This window comes from Equus caballus, chromosome 10 (assembly GCF_041296265.1).
Source record: "Equus caballus isolate H_3958 breed thoroughbred chromosome 10, TB-T2T, whole genome shotgun sequence".
Taxonomy (NCBI): Eukaryota; Metazoa; Chordata; class Mammalia; order Perissodactyla; family Equidae; genus Equus; species Equus caballus.
In genome coordinates, this window is record NC_091693.1 from 72642188 (window position 1) to 72662277 (window position 20090).

At 36.1% G+C, this 20090-nt stretch overlaps 1 protein-coding gene across 2 annotated transcripts; it reads left to right on the forward strand.

Annotated features, from left to right (window-relative positions):
- The first annotated feature begins 3 nt into the window (after window positions 1-3).
- Window positions 4-18443, forward strand: LOC100072716 (amine sulfotransferase). Of its 2 annotated transcripts, XM_070223680.1 has the most exons (7): window positions 4-120; window positions 3955-4106; window positions 5902-6110; window positions 11112-11238; window positions 12092-12186; window positions 16380-16566; window positions 17998-18443. In XM_070223680.1, the coding sequence occupies exons 2-7, from the start codon at window positions 3965-3967 to the stop codon at window positions 18117-18119; spliced, it is 882 nt and encodes a 293-aa protein (XP_070079781.1). In that variant the 5' UTR covers window positions 4-120; window positions 3955-3964; the 3' UTR covers window positions 18120-18443. The 2 variants fall into 2 exon arrangements, with proteins under 2 accessions (XP_070079781.1, XP_023505214.1); XM_023649446.2 differs by lacking the exon at window positions 4-120 and having other exon boundaries at window positions 3886-4106; window positions 17998-18154.
- The last annotated feature ends 1647 nt before the right edge of the window (window positions 18444-20090 follow it).

The following is a 20090-nucleotide window of genomic DNA, read 5'->3' on the forward strand; positions in this document are numbered from 1 at the left end:
ACTGCTCATTGGCAAAGACAAACTCCGTAGGGAGTATTTCTGTCTCAGCAACACATCAATCCTTGTCATCCTTAAAATCCCATCAGAAGTGGATTTTGCTTCATCAGTTGATCTGCAACAGTGAGTAGTTAAAGGGTAGACTTCAAGCCTCTTTCAAGTCTTACCCTCTCTTCAGCATACAAATGTACTTATTTTGTTCTCCTCAATTTCCTGTTTTTCCTCCTTTTCTTTTGGACTTCGTCACAAGAATAAGAGGGAGAAACAAGACATCTTTTTCTCTTTATACAATCACTGTCTTCTCTATTCATCAAGGAAATGAAGACAATATGTGACTAGCCAATGCTGAGATCTCACATGAATCCACCCCAAACCCCACTGTTTTTCCCTTATTTCTGTGGCGCAACAGCTCTTATCATTGTCTGTCTCCTGAGACTGTGCAGGACAAACTGAACATAACAAACAGCAAACGAGGAGCGATGTTCATAATGTTTGTGTGGGCTGCCTGATACTGGTTCGTCTGTTTTCAGCATCCTGAGTTTCTGGAATTGGTGTGTGTGTGTGTGTGTCTGTGTGTGTGTCTGTGTCTGTGTCTGTGGGTAGCATTGTGGGGTGTCAGGGGAGTGTGATAGTGAATCACACTTTCATCTTTGCTTTCATCTTTCACTTCAACTGTGTTTCCTACTTATGGACTTCTCCATTTCTACAGTGTAAATTCTCCCTTTAACACTCCAAAGGCTGAGTTCCCCGAGGTTTTTCCTGGAAAATTTGTGATGCCCATGTCAACATAGCTCTTCGTCTACCTGGATTGAAACCATTCTTTGTGGCTTATCAGCCAGTCTAGTCGTTTCTCAATTCCCTTTAGTTGAAGTTGTCTGGACTTTGACTTGACTGAGGAAACCTCTACTGGCTTAGTAGGGCCTTAACTGGATCTTTTAATTGAGAGTCAAGTAGCATCCCACAAGGCTTCTCTGGAAGTTGAGATAAAACATCCACTGGAACCAAGGGAGTGCTTTATCACTATTTTGGTTCACATTTTTTAGTGCGAAGGGAGGGGTTGATAATATGTAGATTTCCAAATAAGACTTCCCAGAAATTCTGATTCCATCAGTCTGGTAAGGGGCTAGAACATGAACATTTCCCCAGAAACCCTGATGATTCTAAGACAAATGATTTTCTCTCTCACTCAGCAAAACTCACCTTGGACTTTCCCCTATTGATCAGATGACTTAGACTGTTTGTAAGGGAATTGAATGTTTTTTTGACGTGCAAGTTACATAAAGCCATATTTGCAATTTTTTGAGAAGTTTATTTTCTTTGTGTGCACTTCAACTTTTTAAAGTATATAACTGAAATATACAGGCATACATTGAAGGTATTGAGGGACAAGTTCCAGACCACGGCAATAAAGGGAATATCACAATAAAGGGATCCCACAAACTTTTTGGCTTCCCAGTGCATACAAGAGTTATGTTTACACTGTACTGTACTCTATTAAGTGTGCAATAGCATTATGCCTAAAGAGGATTGTACGTACCATAATTAAAAAATACTTTATTGTTAAAAAAGTTTACCTATCATCTGAGCCTTCAACGAGTTGTAATCTTTTTGCTGGAGGAGGGTCTTGCCTGGATCATGCTGGCTGCTGACTGATCAGGGTGGTGCTTGCAGAAGGTTAGGGTGGCTCTGGAATTTCTTAAAATAAGACAACTATAAAGGTTGCTGCATTGATTGATTCTTCCTTTCACAAACGATTTCTTGTTTGTAGCATGAGATGCTGTTTGATAGCATTTCACCCACAGTAGAGCTTGTTTCCAAACTGGAGTCAATCCTCTCAAACCCCGCTGCTGCTTTTTCACCTATGTTTATGTAATATTCTAAATCTTGTGTTATCATTTCAACAATCTATACAGCATCTTGACCCAGAATAGATTCCATCTCAAGAAACCACTTTCTCTGCACATCCATAAGAAACCACTCCTCGTGCATTAATCACGAGATTTCAGCAATTGGGTCACATCTTCAGGCTCCCCTTCTAGTTCAAATTGTCTTGCTGTTTCCACTACATCTGCAGCTACCTCCCCCACTGAAGTCTTGAACCCCTCAAAGTCTCCACAAAGGTTGGAATCAACATCTTCCAAACTCCTGTTCATGGTGATATTTTGACCTCTTCCCATGAATGACGAATATTCTTAACAATTCTAGAATGGCGAATCCTTTCCAGAAGGTTTTATTTCAATTGACTTTGCCTAGATCCCTCAGAGGAATCACTACCTATGACAGCTATAATCTTAGGAAATATGTTTCTCAAACAATAAGACTCGAAAGTCAAAATTACTCCTTGATCCGTGGGCTGCAGAATGGATGTTGTGTTAGCAAGCGTGAAAATGACATTAATCTCATTGTAAATCTCCACCAGCACTTTTGGGTGACCAGGCGCATTGTCAATGAATGGTAATATTTTGAAAAGAATCTTGTTTTCTGAGGAATAGGTCTTAACAGTGGGCTTAAAATATTCAGTAAACCATGCTATAAATAGATATACTGTCATCCATGCTTTGTTGTTCCATTTATAGAGCACAGGCAGAGTAGGTTTAGCCTAATTCTTTAGGGCCCTAGGAATTTCAGAGTGGTAAATGAGCATTGGCTTCTACTTAAAGTCACCAGCTGCCTTCTCCCCTATCAAGTGAATCAGATTACCCTTTGAAGCTTTCAAGCCAGGCATTCAGTTCCCTTCTCTAGGAATGAAAGTTCTTGAAGGCATCTTCACCTTCTATTTCATCTACGCTGAAAATCTGTTGTTTGGTATAGCCGCTCTCATTAATTACCTTAGCAATACCTTTGAAGCACAATAAAGTGAGGTGAAACACAGCAAGATATGCCTGTGTGCTGGTTGTAACTTAAGGTTATAGAACTTCTGGGATTCTCTCATTTATGTAACATTCAAGAATAGTTTTCTCAGGCAGAGCTAATAAAGAAATGCTCGGCTGGTCTGATTTTGGAATAGAAATGTCTTTAGACTATTTTTATTTTGACTTTCTTACTTAGATTTATTTCAGATTTCTAACAAACTTCTACTGGAATATGGAGGAATTGCTATGCGGTATCTTGCAGCTAAATGAGAGCAACATTTCCAAGGCGAAACCAATTGGTATCACTCACGCAGAGCATTTTCCACAATGCATTTGAAACAGTGTATCAGATCCCAAAGCCTCAGAAACTTCTTTCAAATTTAGCAGATTATTGAGGTTGGCCTGGTGGCAGAGAGGGTAAGATCGTGTGTTACGCTTCTGCAGCCCAAGGTTCGTGGGTTCTGGTCCTTTCTGTGGACCTAGCCACCACTTTCAAGCCATGCTGAGATGGCATCTCACATGCAAAATAGAGGAAGATTGCCAACCGATGTTAGCTCAGGGCCAATCTCTCTCACACACACAAAATAAGAAGTTAGCAGAGTATTCATGTTTCAGGAAAAAGAAGAAATAAAGAGCATATTCATCAAAGAATTTTCTATTTCTATAACAAAAAATAAAGTGTAAAGAATAAAAATATAAAATCCTAAGAAACCGTATGTTAAATGGATTAGAAGCATGGACTCTGTGGCCTAACTCCCTGGCATCAAATCTTGCCGGCTCTGCCAGCTGGGCCACCTTGAACACTTTGCAGAAACTCCTGTGCCTTAACTTCCCCAACTGTATGTTTAGAATCATGATAACACCTCCCTCATGGGGATTTAGAAAAACTGATTAAACTCCTAGTATCTTAGTTTTCTCATCTTTCAGACAGTGATAATAACAATACCTCTAGCAACGTTGGGTTGCTGTGAAGAGGATGGTAAATGAGTTGATACACATAGGACATTTAAATGCTGCTTTGCATACAGTGAACACTCAATAAGTGTTAGTCATTATTACAAAATACTAAGAACTTGAAAATCATTTTATCTGTTTTTGCTCATAGGTGAATAATTATGGACAACACAGATGCATATTTATTGAACTTTAAAGGCTATTATCTTATACGTTCTACTGCTAATACTGACCTACTGAAAAATCTAGAGGAATTTGAAGTTAGACATGATGATGTCTTCATAGTCACATATCCAAAATCTGGTAAGTTTGAGGAGTGGGCCACCTGTTCTCATCTTCACTCTGGCTTGGTAATACATGTGTACAGAGGTGCCCTTTTCTACACGTTGACAGTAGCCCAGTCTATCTTTAGACGATTATTTAGAATCAGAAAAAAGCTTAAATAAATCTCAGATCTCTATGATGTAAGCTTATTTGAGCTCCATATATTGTCATTTCTGATGACACATATGAAGAAATCAAATACTGAGCCAAGGGTGATACTTGGTAATTGCTGACCTGTTGGCTTGGTCTGACACTGGAAGAAAATATATTTAAAAATCCAGCAGGATCCTTCCTAGTAGCATTTCACTGTCAGAACTAACTCCTAATATGCTCTTCAATTGTTCTAAATGCTTTGTATTTCTCTAAGATAATGAAATTGTTTTGGACTAAAGTAAATTGCCCTCAAATCAAACATTGTAAAATTAATCATTTTTTATATTGTGGTCTCTGGAACATAAGGTGATTGGTGGCCGTTGATATGATGTTGTATGGGGTGGTTAATGTTGCTCAAAGACACACTAGAGTCAGCATAGAACAAGTTATTCCTGACTTTCATGAAAATGCTCCAGTCCCTCCCTTTTTCCATTTACTTTGGAATTCATGACCTTGTGCACTTTCCCCAAATTAGCAGCACATTACCTTATCCCTGGTGTCTTCCTCTCTGCTCCACATACGACTGATATTAGGGTGTTTTCCTCTCTTAGATGTGGATGAAATCTCAGTTTTCCTAGTTTTAGTCCAGCACTGCAGTCATAAAAGAGTCTTTCCTTTACCTTTAGTCCAGCCCAAGTATTTGGGACACCACACACCAGTCCTCAGTCCAGCCTGCTGGCTCCTTGATCATCTTGGAAAGAAGATTAGTGAGTCTCCCCAGGATTCACCATACATTGTACCAAATCTATCATGTAGATAAATCAGTTAGGTAGTGACATTTGTAAGATTTTTGGCATCTCACATCCTCTTAGAACTTGGTGATATCTTCATGAACATAGATACAAAAATCCTAAACTGAATATAAGCAAAGCAAATACAACAATGCAAAAAATACTGTATGACCAAGTTGGGTTTAATTCAAGAGTCAAAATTACTTTAAAAATTTGTTAATGTAGTTCACCCACATGAGGAGAGTATGGGACAGAGCCGGAATTATCACCGCAATAGATGCAGAACAAGCATTCAATAAAATTCAGCATCCATTCATAATGGAAACTATAAGCAAACTAGGGAGAAAAGGAAACTTCTTTAACCCGATAAACAGAATCTACCAAACACTACCACAAACATCATATGCAATAGTGAAACATTTAAAATAGTGCATTTAAAGTCAGGAACAGGACAAGAATGCTTGCTAACACCACTTTTTATAGGGGAAGACATATGCTACACAAGTAGAAAAAAAAGATGTGAAAAGAGCCTTGACGTTTAGTTGTCTACTTCCAAGAGATCAAGCACTAAGAAAGGAGACTAGGGAAGGAGAAACAGAGGTAGCGCAGAAAATCACAGAAAGGGACCTGGCACGAAGTAGAGGAAACAGAAGGAGGAAGGATTAGTCTGAATCACTCCTATCGTGGACTCAGAACAAGCACAGCTGCTCAGAGTGACAAAGGAACTGAGCCCTTGATTTATCTTTACTCATCTTAATGTAAAATACGAACAAACACAAAAACTCGAACAAATTCATGTGTGTACTGAGAGTGGTTAAATACAAAGCGTTACTACTGAGAGTTATTAAAAATTTATTCTGAGTTGAAAAGAAAATTATTTATTTTTACAGGTACCGTCTGGGCTCAGCAGATATTAAGCTTGATTTATTTTGAGGGACATCGTAACAGAACTGAAACGGTGGAAACACTTGATAGAGTCCCCTTCCTTGAACATGGTGTACCCAAAATGAAGCATCAGAAGAGACCATCGCCTCGTCTCTTCGCGTCCCACCTCCCATATTATTTAGCACCAAAAGGTCTCAAGAACAAAAAGGCTAAAGTATGTCACAGAAGTAGCTTATGGACCTTTTGCACAAACAGAAGTACTTTCTTCCAATTTTGTTCTCCAGCACCACTCATTCACATTCTTTTAAATATGATTATGACAATTTTTATGATTTTGTTTTACACATTAAAAATATAAGTATATATATTATACACATATTTATAAGTATATAAGTATTATAAGTATATACATAGCTTGTGTCAAGACACACTTTTTCTGCAGTGCAATTATATAACATACAGCCAAACTGGTTTTATGTCAGCGCATGAAATTCTATTCTTTTTAATGGTTAATAAATAGCATTTTATATGGCTACACAATATTGAATGTGTATTGATGGACAGGTAGGTTGCAGCAAATGCATATATCACGTTGAAGTAAGCATTCTTACAGATCTTTACACTTTTGTGATCTAGTGAAATAAGTGGAGTTTTCAGGTTAAAGTGTCCAAATATTTTCAGTGTCAGTAGGTATGATCTACTTCCCTTCTGTAATCTATCAACTTACTCCTCATCAAACATCAAATAAACATGCTTTTTCCCTCACACGCTCACCAGTGATTGGAAAGATCAATCTTTGCTAATGTGCTAAGTAAAAGCAATCTAATTCTTGAGTAATTTGGAGTTCTTTTGGTTTTATTGCGTTTGATCATGTTTTTATGGTCTTCCAGCCTTGAAATATTCTTTATATTCTTTGCTATTTTTCTTTAGCTTGCCTTTTATTTACTGTTTTGCAGAAGCATTTACATGGGGCAAATATTTTCCTAGTTAATAGATTACCTTTGAGAATTGTTGAATCCTTTGATCTTATGCAAGCCATCTATCAATCTTTCCTTCATAACTTATGGCTCTTGAGTCTTGCTAAGAATACACTTCTGCACCACAAAGATTATGTAAATACTTTCCAGGGATTTTTTTCTAATAATGTTTTTGTTTGGCACATTTAATTGTAATTACATTTGTTATTGCATGTGATTCAAAATATGACTATTGTGTGGCATTTGCCAAGGGCATTAGCCAATTGACCCAATGCGATTTGTGTAAGCATTTACTCTTTCCCTAAAGTTTTGAAGTCGACATTTTTGACAAAGTTTCCATAGTCCCTACCTCTGATTTCTGCATTCTTTATTCCAAAATTTGCTAGCTCTGTTTAATACGTGGCAGTTCTTCACCGTTTTAAATATTGTAACTGATAAGGCAAACTTTATTTTTTCATGTTAATTCCTCCAATGATTTTTAGATGCTAGTTGGAATTGATTAAATATTAGATTAATTCTGAAACAATCATTAACTCTGCAATATTCCAACATCTACCCAGCATCGCTCTATTGCTCTTTATTTGTTAGGTCTACTTTCACGTCCCCAAAATGTGTTATGTGGTTCTTCGTATGTTCTTTACACAATTTTTCCTGAATTTCCAGTTTTTGTTATTTCTTTAGCTGGTAAATACTAGACATTGTTTTCACTACTGACTTTCCTATTAGTTATTGCCATTATAAAGAAAAAGGCTTTGGTTTTGTACTCTCTTTTGTCCCTTAATCTCTTTGATTAGATTTGTTAATTTTCCCTTTATTCTCTGGAATATATTTCATCTTAAATTATAGTAAATTTTATTTTCCTTTACTTTCTAATATTTACACTTTTTTCTATTTCAATAGTTAAAATCTGCAAAAAGAGATAGAATGATAGAGGTGATAAGGAATCTTCTTCTTTTGTCCTTCATTCTCTAGGATTTTGAGTATCTTTCCTTGTTTGTGTTTTGTTTTGTTTCACAATTGATTTTTGAGGCATGAAATACTGAAAAATTTGTTTTTGCTATTCTTGTTTACTTGTAGTTTTACTTTTATCTTTTTTTCTTCATTCAGAAAAGTTCTCATCATATAAAATGTCTTTTTTGGGGGCAACTCTGAAGACGCCATAGTTTTTCCTCCTTTATTCCATAGTAAAATTAAATCCACTAATAATTTAATGATGTCCTGTTTCTGGAACAAATCTACTTGCTACGACTGTAATCCTTGTTTCACATAGTGCGGGAGAGTTTTGTTAACATTACTCTGGAATTTAATCTGTCATTATTTTAAAAACTAGACTTCAATTTGCAATGATTGCTCTGACTTTCTTTGATTTTAGTATCACTGTGATTCTAGTCTATAAAATACATTTTGAAGCCTTTTGTATTTTTGCTAAGTTAAATAGTTTGAAAAAATACAAAATAACCGAATCTTTTGAAGATTTGATTAAAGTCCATTATAAATGTATCTGATCGTGTCAGCTTCATGGTTCTACAACATTTTCATTTTTCTCATCAGTTTATTTAATTAGTTTCCTTTCTCTAAACAAATATTATAATACTTTTCAAAGTAAATCATCCCCATTTCATCAATATTTCAAAACATGGAAAATAATTACACCGTATAGTCTCATGACCTGGTGAGTTTTCTCTAATTTTGTGATTACATCTCTTTCATTCATTTGTAATAAAGAGATATTTCATATTTTTTCCTAATTAGATTGTTTTGGATATCAGCAGTTTTCTATGATATTGTATTAGGTTTTTTCCACCAAAGAACTAGTTTGTTTTTGAAACATAACTTTATGTAATTCATTGATCTCTGCTTTTATTTTAATTCATTATTTCTTCATATTTTGTTCGCATTTCTTTTTCTGACCTCTTTAATTAAATGACTAGAATTATTGATGTCCAATATTTACTTTTTAAAGTGATGACTGTCCTTTTTAATCTAGTTATATTCTAGTTTAGCCATATCTTTTAGTGTAGCTAAAATTACGGTTTCAGCATAAAGTGGGATAACTGCTTTGTTTAAATCTACAGAATTAAGATCTACGTTAATATCTATATAATATATTAATTGTAGATCTATTATTTCAGTTTTAGTTTTCTTTTTTTTTTTCTTTTCTTTTGAGGAAGATTAGCCCTGAGCTAACTACTGCCAAATCGCCTCTTTTTGCTGAGGAAGACTGGCCCTGAGCTAACATCCATGCCCAGCTTCCTCTACTTTATACGTGGGATGCCTACCACAGCATGGCTTTTGCCAAGGGGTGCCATGTCCTCACCCGGGATCCAAACCGTCGAACCCACCGCCGAGAAGCAGAACGTGCGAACTTAACCCCTGCGCCACTGCGCCGGCCCGCAGTTTTAGTTTTCTAATTGGTCCAAGTCATTCTGAAGATTTTTTTCCCCAAGTGTGTTTATATACTTTTTCTAACTTGGTCCTCGATGATTATTAGTAATTATTGCACTATTCTTGGGGAATGGTATTATAAGAGTTCTAATTTATGAAATTCATTGAGAAGTTTTATGGTCAGCTACGTGATCAATATTCAATAGTTATTCATATTCAATATTCAATAGTAGCTCCAAGCATACATGAGAAAATGTTGGATATTCCATATATGGAGCATTAACACACATATGTAAAATTTTTTGTCAAATAGTTTTGTAAATTATTTCTGGTAATCCTTTTATACTTATGTTTAAAGAAATTGTGTGTAAATCTCCCACCACGATTTTCCCTGAATCAAAAACTTTGAAGACTTATTAGAATTTGTGCCACTTATTATTTTTATTACATTATTCAGTATACAAAGATCCCTGTTACGTTGGTCATTGCAAACAAATTATATGTTGTTCTCTTAAATCACTTGGCTTTACATTTTACTGCACTTTATATTGTAACTTATTTTCTTTTTCCCTGGGGTTTTGCCATATGCCCTTGTTTATTCTGGTTTTTCAATATTGTTTTCCACTGGTGTATAATTTTACATGTTGTGTAAGTAATTCTATCAGATCTATCCTTTTCTTTCACTGAAAAGTTAGGTTATTCAATTTTTGTTATCTAGGATATATTGTCACGAAGCAGCTTATATAGTGAAAAAGTAGTGACTGTTAATTCTTCACAGCAACTGGTTACAATATTAGAATTTTCTAAATGACAGAGATTTGGTCAGTGGTTCCTTCAGATCAATCTTGAGAAACAGGTTAAGTTTTGCTTGTTAGTTTCAGAGTGATAAGCAAAAAATGACCCAGGTCGAGTTCGCTTTGCAAACTGAGCTAAATTAAGCTTTGCTTATATGACTAAACTGGTCTTGTCTGCTCAGGGAATTTTCAAGTCTGGTCTCTGGTTTTACTTTTAACATTTTAAGTCCTTTTTTTCCCGTTTAGGAAATCTTTCCCTTCTCCAAGACCAGATATATATTGTTTACTTTTTAGATGTCAAAGTGTTGCATTCATATTTAAAACCTAATCCATTTGTAAATGATTTCTGTTTATGGTGTGAGGAAAGTCCACTTTGTTTTCTTTTTCCTGTATGGATAATTATTTGCTTCAACATCATCTGTTGCATAATTTTCCCCTTAATTTTGTGCTGAGAAATATTCACCCTAAGCTAACATGTGTTGGCAATCTTCCTCTCTTTTTCTTTTCCTCCCCGAAGAGCAAGGCATAGTTGCATATTCTAGTTGTAGGTCCTTCTAATTATTTTACGTGACCCACCCTCAGAGCATGGCTACAGAGAGACTACTGGTGTGGTTCCATGCACAGGAACCAAATCCAGGCCACCAAAGAGGAGTGTGCCAAACTTTAACCACAAGCCGTCAGGGCTGGCCCAGTCTTTCCTTGTTTTCCCTGCTCTCCAATTCTACCTTGGCTGTATATCTGATATCACTTAATGCTCAGGGAGGGTACGTTGAAACACCTTCTATGCAAGGTAATTTGCAATATTCATCAGCATTACAAATAAATAATTTCAGCTTTAGAAGTTATTCCTATAATCTTGCATATGTGAAACGTCATGGGAATAAAGTTATCTTTGCAACAGCATTTGTAATAGCAAAACGTTGTGAACAACCTAAATTTCCGTGAGTAAACTGGATGATATAAATTATTATGCATTTATATAGTGAAATATTATTCAGATGTTAAAAATAACTTTAAAGATAACCAATAACTGATAGGAATTTACTATCTCCTTTGCAGATTCTTTACATCTACAGAAACCCCAAGGATGTTTTGATCTCATATTTTCATTTTTCAAATATGATGGTTATGTTAGAAGCTCCGGAGAATATAGAAGATTTCATGAAAAAGTTTTTAGATGGAAAAGGTAACTGAATTTATTCACCGAAAAACATGTTTATGAGGCAATGTTGCTATTTAGCCAAATTCTCTAGCTTAGGGAACATAATTTAGAGAGTTACAGAGGGTAATGATAGAAGGTAGAAGGGACATAACTGGTTACTATCGTTTCTCAACTGAATCTGCTACCTAATGGCTTTTCCGGCCTCACTGGGACCACTGTGGGAATTGTCCAGGTTGCAGAGGCATATTGTTTATGAAAAATTTTGACCCAAGCCTAGGAGAACCAGAAATATTCTAGCAGTTCAAAAGAGCTCGATCCATGTGTTCCAGAAGAGCTACTGCTGAGGGTGGGTGTAGGATCTGTGCTCTGTCATGGCCTGTGGTGGCCCTTATGGCAGCTGTGGAATTTTCACTCCAACACTAAAGAGGAAAGATTGATGCAGGAGGACTGTGGACTGACAAATTAGGGTTCTCACTCACTTAGCAGATTACATTCAGGTCTTGTCTTGTTGCAGATAGCTAAAATTGCTATGCAGAGACTTTAAAACAGACAGCAGGAGGAGAAATAAAGACGTATGTTTTTAGGTGGAGGAAGAAGGAAAAGGAAGGGGCTTACCTTAAGGAAACCTTCAAAATTAGTTCTTTGGGCTTCCTTTTCTTTGCATTGCTGCTTTCCTGAATACATGGGAAAGGCAAGTTTCTGCTAAAATCATGTACTCGTTTCCCAAAACGCCATTTTACAAAGGTAGCATAGAAGTCCAGGGGTGGGAGCTTTATTTTTCTTTCTGAGGACTCCAGAGCAGAAAAGAAACACAGTTTACTTTGCTCCTCAATGAGTGCAACATCTTCACCTCATTAGTTCTTAAATTTTCCCACAGTGTCAGGAAGCCTTTGGTTTGATCACATCAGAGGCTGGTATGAGCACAGACATGAGTTCAACATTCTGTTCATGATGTATGAGGAGATGAAGAAGGTAAGAGGAGAAGATTATTTTTTAAAATACTATTTCTTTCAAACTCTTTCTTATTTTTGTTTCAGTGAACCACTTTCCCCTCGTTATCTTCATATCTAACTACTTCTCAGGCTTCTTCGTAGGTTTCTAGTATCCTGCCCATCCCTTAGTTGCTGGTCTTCCTCAGGGTTCTCTTCTCACCGTAGACAGGCACCTTTTGTGATTCCTTTCCATGTAACCATCTGTAGCAATGAAGGAAAACTCAAATGTCCAGAGCAGCCATAGCTTGAAAAAGAGAAAGGGCACTATGGAGCCCTGGGTAAGAAGTGACTAAGATATGGGTAATTAAACAGAGGTGAATGTGTGCCCTGTGATGCAAGTTCTTCCTGTTATTTTAAGAGAATCTTGAAAAGTAGCTTTCACATGAAATCATGGAACGTTTACCCATTGGCATCCATTCAAAGCTGTCATAAAACATTGCATTAATGAAATGAGACACATTTGACATTTACTATTTTGTGATCTCTGATTGATATGTTGATTCACTAATATGTAATACATTATCTCATATCTTCAAAAATTATTGAATGCTTACCATGTGACAGGCACTAAATTATGAGAAAAAGAGGATGGAACCTTTTATTCATTGAGCTTATAAGCCAAAAAGAAAGACAGGTATTCCCCAAGCAGGTATCCATAATTCAAAAGTGTGATAAGTGTTGGTAAGAAAAACTGCAGGTATGAGATCAGTATATGGAATAAGGGGATCTGGTATAGTCAAAGGTGATAGGCAATGTTTTCAGGAAAGTAACAGGACAAGGGCAAGCTAATGAATATGAGTTAACAACAGAAAGAGAGGTAAAGGAGAATTCTAAGCAGGGAAAGTGAATTTGCTAATTCCCTGAAGCAGTAAAGCACATGACACCTTTGAAGAAGGGAAGAAAGAAGTTAAAGAGCAAGTGGAAGTAATAAAAGATTAAGATAGAGGTTTCTAGGAGCCAGACTTTGCAAATACTGTAGAGAATGTTGATGTCAGTGATTTCTTTTATCCCTTATAAAAGAATAGCAGTGTGATAGAATTAATAATTTTTAAAATATCATCCCATTAGTGGATTGAAAAATGATAATAGCGAATATAGGCTAACTTGTTAAAGACTGGTGTGCTAATCCACTGAAAATCAATGGTGCCTTGGATTCAATGATATCATTGAAATTGGAGAGAATGCAGAGTTTAAGGCATATTCAGGAGGTAAAGAGGAGAGGGACTATTGATTGGAAAAATGAGGAAGAGTGAGGCGTCAAGGATGCTTGCTATATTTCTGGCTCATATGTCTCTGTATATAGTGGTGTCATCACGATGGTACTTAGGCAACACTGAAGCAGGACAAGGTTACAGAGAGACGATTATGAGGTTGGATTTGACCTTAGAGTTCAAGGTGACTTAGTAGTATCCAAAAGAAGGTATTTGGAAACACAAGTCTAAAGCTCAAAGAAGAAATCTGGCAAAAAATATCAATGATATTAATTTTGGCCGTCATCATTGTATAGAACATGACTGAAACTATGAAAGTGGATTAAATTGGGGGTGGGAAGAGAGGAGATAATGGGTGAGGCAAGAAGGCAGGGAGCGAGAAGGAGGGAGAGAGTGAGAAGAAAATAGGAACTAGAATCAATTACTGAGAGACCTTAAGGTATAAAGTTTGAGTTAGAGAGGAACGAGCCCACCAAGGAAACAGCAAGGAGAAATCAGAGATGTAGAAAGGAAACAAGGAGTGTGCAGTGACCTTGAAGCCAAGCAGATGTGTCAGGAATGATCTTCATGATCCTTTTCAGATATTTAAGGCTGCTGAGAAGTCCAGTAAAAAAGAGAGAGTTAAATGTCCATTACATCCAGAGACGTGAAGTGTCGTATGAGGTCCAGTAAACCAGAGTGGAATGGGTTGGGGAATAAATTGGTGAATCCTGAATATATATCAGCAGCCCAGACACGTATAGAATGTAACTGTCTTTTATATACCTACTTTTGTATCTAATATTTGGGCTTCAAACTAATCATGTCCAAAATAGAGCTTATTACCTCCCAACAAAAGCTGCTCCTCCTCCCATGAATTGCACTGTGACTCAAGTGACCTAAATCAGAAAGCAGGCTTCCTACTTCACACCTCCTTCACCTTGCATCTTCATTTCTTTAATCAATTACTGAGTTACATGTATTCTTTTTGAAACTTTTGTGGGAGACACAACTTATCTCCCTCCTTTTGCCTCTTCCCTAGTCAGGTCACCACCATCTTTTGCTTACTTTCTATGGCAGCCTTCCTAATTGGTCCACCTACCTGAAATCTCACCTCACTTTTGTTTATTCTCCATTCTTCAACCAGTTATCATCTCAAAATGCAAATCTGATTCCTTCCCTATTTTCAAATTTGAGTTCCTCCGTAAGAATGTACTCACCAAAAAAAGCGTTCATAAACAAAAGAACGTACAGAAAATTTGGACAAAGAGACCAACCCCAGAGTAAACTATGCAAAATCTCTTGAATATTTCTCTGTTCTGCCATCAATATACTATCACCAGGTATCACCTTTCTCTTACCTTCCCCCAAGTAGCCCCTTGTTTATGTATTTTTGATGTCGATTTTTTCACAGCCCTTCAATTTTTTGTTGTTGTTACCATATAATAGAAAGAGAATCTTCCTTCCAATTCCCCCGTCAGTGAAGATAGATCTTAGTCTGGGGTTTGCCCCTTGGGCGAGTGGTTAAGTTCGCGCGCTCTGCTGCAGGCGGCCCAGTGTTTCGTTGGTTCGAATCCTGGGCGTGGACATGGCACTGTTCATCAAACCACGCTGAGGCAGCGTCCCACATGCCACAACTAGAAGGACCCACAACGAAGAACATACAACTATGTACCAGAGGGGCTTTGGGGAGAAAAAGGAAAAAATAAAATCTTAAAAAAAAATTTAAAAAAAAAAGATAGATCTTAGTCAACTCAAGTTTTTCTCTTAAAGCACTTATAGAAAAAGATCGCAATTTTCTCAAACAATGCAGTGGAATTGCTCTCTTTATTTCCTTTTTGGAATGTTCATTGTTACTGTATAGAAGTGCAACTGATTTTTGTGTTGTTTGGGTCCTGCAACTTTGCTGAATTTGTTTATTAGTTCTAACAGTATTTCTGTGGAACTTTTAGAGTTTTCTCTTTATAAAATCATGTTGCCTACAAACAGAGATAATTTTATTTCTTCCTTTCCAATCTGGATGTCTTTCTTTCTTTTTCTTTCTCAATTACTCTGGCTAGGTCTCCCAGTACTCTATTGAGTACAAGTGGCAAGAAGTGGCATCCTTGCCTTGCTGCTGATCTTAGCAGAACGCCTTTCAGTCTCTCACTATTGACTACGAAAAGTTCTTGGATATTGTCAAATGTTTTTCAGCATCAATTGAGATGATTGTGCATTTTTCCCCTTCATTCTGTAAATGTGGTGTAGCACATTGATGAATTTTCGTATGTTGAAACTTCTTTGCTTTCCAGCAGTAAATCCCACTTAAAAATGGCATACAATCCTTTCAGTATGTTGTTGAATCTGTTTTGCTAGTAATTTGTTGAGGATTTTTGCATCTTATCTTTCATAAGTGATGTTCTTCTTTAGTTTTCTTTTCTTGCAGTGTCTTTATCTAGCTTTGGTATCAGGATAAATCTGGCCTTATGAAATGTGTTTGCAAGTATGTTCTCCTCTCCAATTTTTTGGAAAAGTGTGAGGATGGTTGCTGCTAGTTCTTTTTCAAATGTGTGGTGAAGTCACCGGCATAGCCCTCTAGACCAGCGCTATTCTTTCTTGGGCCCATTGTAACTAACTACTTGCTTTATTCTTTCACTCATGAAATTAAAAATTCTTAACAGGCACAGATAGCATACTATTGTTCTCTTAAACGTCTTCAGCGCTTTGCACAGTTTCTGAAAAATACAACGTATTCTAAAAGCATTGGTTGAAAGAATGAAGGTGAGCTATTGTTATAAAATCAAGCAATAGGAAGCTCTAACAAAGCTGAAAACCAAAGCACGCTTTTTCATAGAAGGATAAATGAAGTTATATATCTTTGTCAAACTTTAGACTTAAAATAAGGCCAGGTATCTTTAGTTTTCCAAAATGTGATAAAGATGTTCAATGGTAACTATATGGTCCTTTTAAACTGAATACTTTCTCATACTCACAATTCCTTCAGGATCTCAGAAGTTCTGTGCTTAAAATCAGCAGTTTTCTTGAGAGAGAACTGAATGAAGAGGATGTGGAAGCTGTTGTTAAACAGGCAACATTTGAGAACATGAAGTTTGATCCACAAGCAAATTATGAGCAAATTCTAAAACATGACTTGGGGAGAAGAACAGACGAGGGAAGTTTCTTGCGCAAAGGTGATAAGCAGTGGTTTACAGAAGCAAAACTGTTGAGAGTTCCCTTGAGTCCTTGGCCCCCATGCTAATTAAGGAGTGCTGCCAACATGTCTCTCCAAGTACTGCCATATGGGCCCTTGAAGGAATCAAATATCCTAATTGAAAGTGACCATGAAAAGTGTCCCAGCAAACCCAACAATTCTTTACTACAGAGCCTGACACGTAAACCAGACCAATAAACATTAGATTCTTTCCTTCTAGTCCATGTTACCTAATCTTTAAAATTTGTTCGCAAGTACCGCATGAAGGCCGTGGATCTATGCGACCAGGAGAGTTCCAATTCTTGTTTTCCTTTATTTCTCTTGAACGTTCTAGAAGGAAACAACATAAATTTTATTGTGAGGAACTGAGGTTGTATTACTGTTATTATTTCATGTGGCAGATTTCTTCCTTGTAAAAAGTAGATTGATACTTCATTAACCCAACCTGCTATGAATTTATTTGACAATGTGCAATAAATTTTTATGGTATTCCTAAAACATGCTAGGAGTAGATAAGATTGAATGTTTTTCCTGATATTGCTTAAGTTCAAAATTTTTTAATTTAATCTTTTTAATGTATACCATTCTAAAGGTAATTTGTACTTCTCTATTTCATATTTTCTTCTCAAATTTATTCATAAATGTATTATGATGATGGACATTGATTAAATCTAAATGTGTAAAGATTTTTTGAAATTGATATCTTTAAAAATTATTTTTTCCCTTTGTTATTTACCTTCACTTCTCATTCCTCAGCTAGATCAGATATAAAGCAATTCTCATGCCCATAATAGCTTGCTAACTGTTCCAAATGACAATAATCATGCTTTCATAAGACAGTCTGATAGCTGAAGATGTCAAATTATTAATCTTCATTAAAAAATTGGCTTAATGATGGTTTCAAACTTTTATCAAGTGAAACTACAGCAGTAGCAGCTCTAGGCACCTTTTGTGACCTTCACTTCATTACTGGGAAATCTAGGGTCTCCATTTTTTCCATTTGAAAAATGAAGAAATACTTACCTTGTAAGGTTGTGTTAAGATGTATGTTACATGGAAGAAGTAATTTGCCAAGTATAGTGCCTGGAATTTAGTAAAATATATTTAATTTTCTGATCTTTTCATATATTTTGTTTTGGTTTTCCTTCCAAAGAAAAGTTGTAATTTAGTGGTTGGTGGAAGTCTACCAGATAAGGAAGTGGACCGTAAGGCTACTTTCAGTGTTACTGTGTTCCCTGAAGTTTGTTTCTTAGCTCCTCCCGTTATAAGGAGGAGTGGGGAATCGAACCCCACGGAGAACTATCCGACATTAGCTTGATTTGGAGAAGAGATTAAAGAGGGCTGCAGGAAACTTTTGCCCTGATGGTGCTACTTCCTCACCCAGATGCTGTTCATGTGCTTATCTCACTAGGTACCGTTGGAGACTGGAAACATCACCTGACTGTGGAGCAAAATGAGAGATTTGATAGAATATTCCAAAGCAAGATGAAAGACTTTCCCTTGAAGTTCATCTGGGATCTAAATGAGGAATAGAATTAGTGCAAAATAAACATAGAGAAAATTCACTAACTAGAGAGCATATTTTAATATGCATATTAACTTGTGCTTCTCATCTGTGTTAATTATAAAACTTTATTAATTTAAAAAAATGAGAACACTAGACTTACAATGGTTGCCATGAGTTGGATGAATACTTTGAAATTTTAAAAGTTAAAATGATTTGGGAGAGAGTCTGAACTGGTTGCCTGTATGATAGAGGGAAAAAACAGAGAGCATGCAACATGAATGGTAAACATCTTAAAAGACTTTTCTGTAGTGTGTATTTTTTCTTTCTCTACAATTAAATTTAGGATCAATGGAACATAAAAATCCCTTTATTCTTGTAACTAAACTTTAATGCTTTAGTTCAAATCAATGTACAGAAATCAGACGTAAACACTTGCTTCTGTTTAATAATTTACCAGACGGCAAAGTTTGCACTAAAGATCAAGGATCACAAATAGATTAACCATCTAATGGTTAAATCATTAATTATTTAGATGAAGAAATATAGCTGTGTCCACAACATATCATTCACTAAACTAATTTTATATGTATTTATAACTATTTAAGATAAAATCATTTTGAATAACTAGAAAAATATATGTGAATCTGTTAATAATTCCAATATAGAAAAAAACTTTTGAAACATAAAGGCAATATAAGAAACTTAAAAAAAAGGTCATTGTAAATGTAATTAGTTATATTTAAATACTGGAGTGTGGTGGGCTCTTAATCCAATAAAACTGATGTTAGAAGAGAAAAAAGACACAGGATGCAGGCTGTGATGTCACAACAGAAGCTGAGTTTGGAGTGATGCATCTATAAGCCAAAGATGCCAGCAAACACCAAGAACCTAGAAGTAGCAAGCAATGATTCTCTCCTACAGGTTTCACAGGGGGCATGGCTTTACTGACATCTTGTTTTTGGACTGCTAGCCTCGACAACTGTGAGACAATAAATTTCTGCTGTTTTCAACCACCTGAATATTGATATTTTCTTACAGAAGCCTGAGGAAACTAATACAACACTACAACTTAATGGAATAACTGCTACTCTAAACCAGAACCATTAAGGCAGGTCCTGGAGCTAAACCGAAGGAGTGGGTAAGGTAGCATAGTGCTGATTAGTTCCGATGCATGAGATAAATGTCCAAATACATGTCAGCAATGACTGGAATAACAAGGGAAGATTTATGTCCATTCTTATCACCCCTATTCAGTAGAGTACTGGAAAAGCCTAGCTAGGACAATAAGACAAGCAAAGGAGATAAAACAGATATAAACTGGAAAGGAAAAGCAAAGATTGGTTGTGTGGAAATGACACGATGGTCTATGTAAAAAATTCCAAGATATTAGCAGAAAAACTGCTAGAACTAATAAGTGAGTTTGGCAAAGTAGCAAAATATTAATTCTAGACACACAAAAGTGAATGATATTTTTATACACTAGCCAGGAAACATTAAAAATTAAAGACTGAGTACCATATGCAATTGCTCCAAAAAAAAAGAGAAATATTTGATGCACATCTAAGCAAGCATGTACTGAGTCTGCATGTTGATAATCAAAATTTTGTAATTACAGAAATCAAGGAAAACTAAATTAAATGGAGCAATATACCATGTTCATTGATTGCAAGATTCAACTTTGTAAAGATGTCAGTTCTGGCCACATTAACCTATAAGTTTAATGGAATTCCTGCCAAAATCCAAATAAGATTCTTTGTAGCCATATAAAAGCTAATGCTCAATTTTAAGATTTCCTATGAGCAACAGTTAATCAAGACAGCATGGTTTTGGCAGAAGAATAGACATATAGACCAATGGAACAGAATAGAGATTCCATATATAGAACTCCACAAGTACGCCAGCTGAATTTTGAGAAAGGAGGAAAGCAAGTCCATGGAGAAGGATGGATTTTTCAACAAATGGTGTTCTATTAATTAGACATCATAGGCGAAAACAAT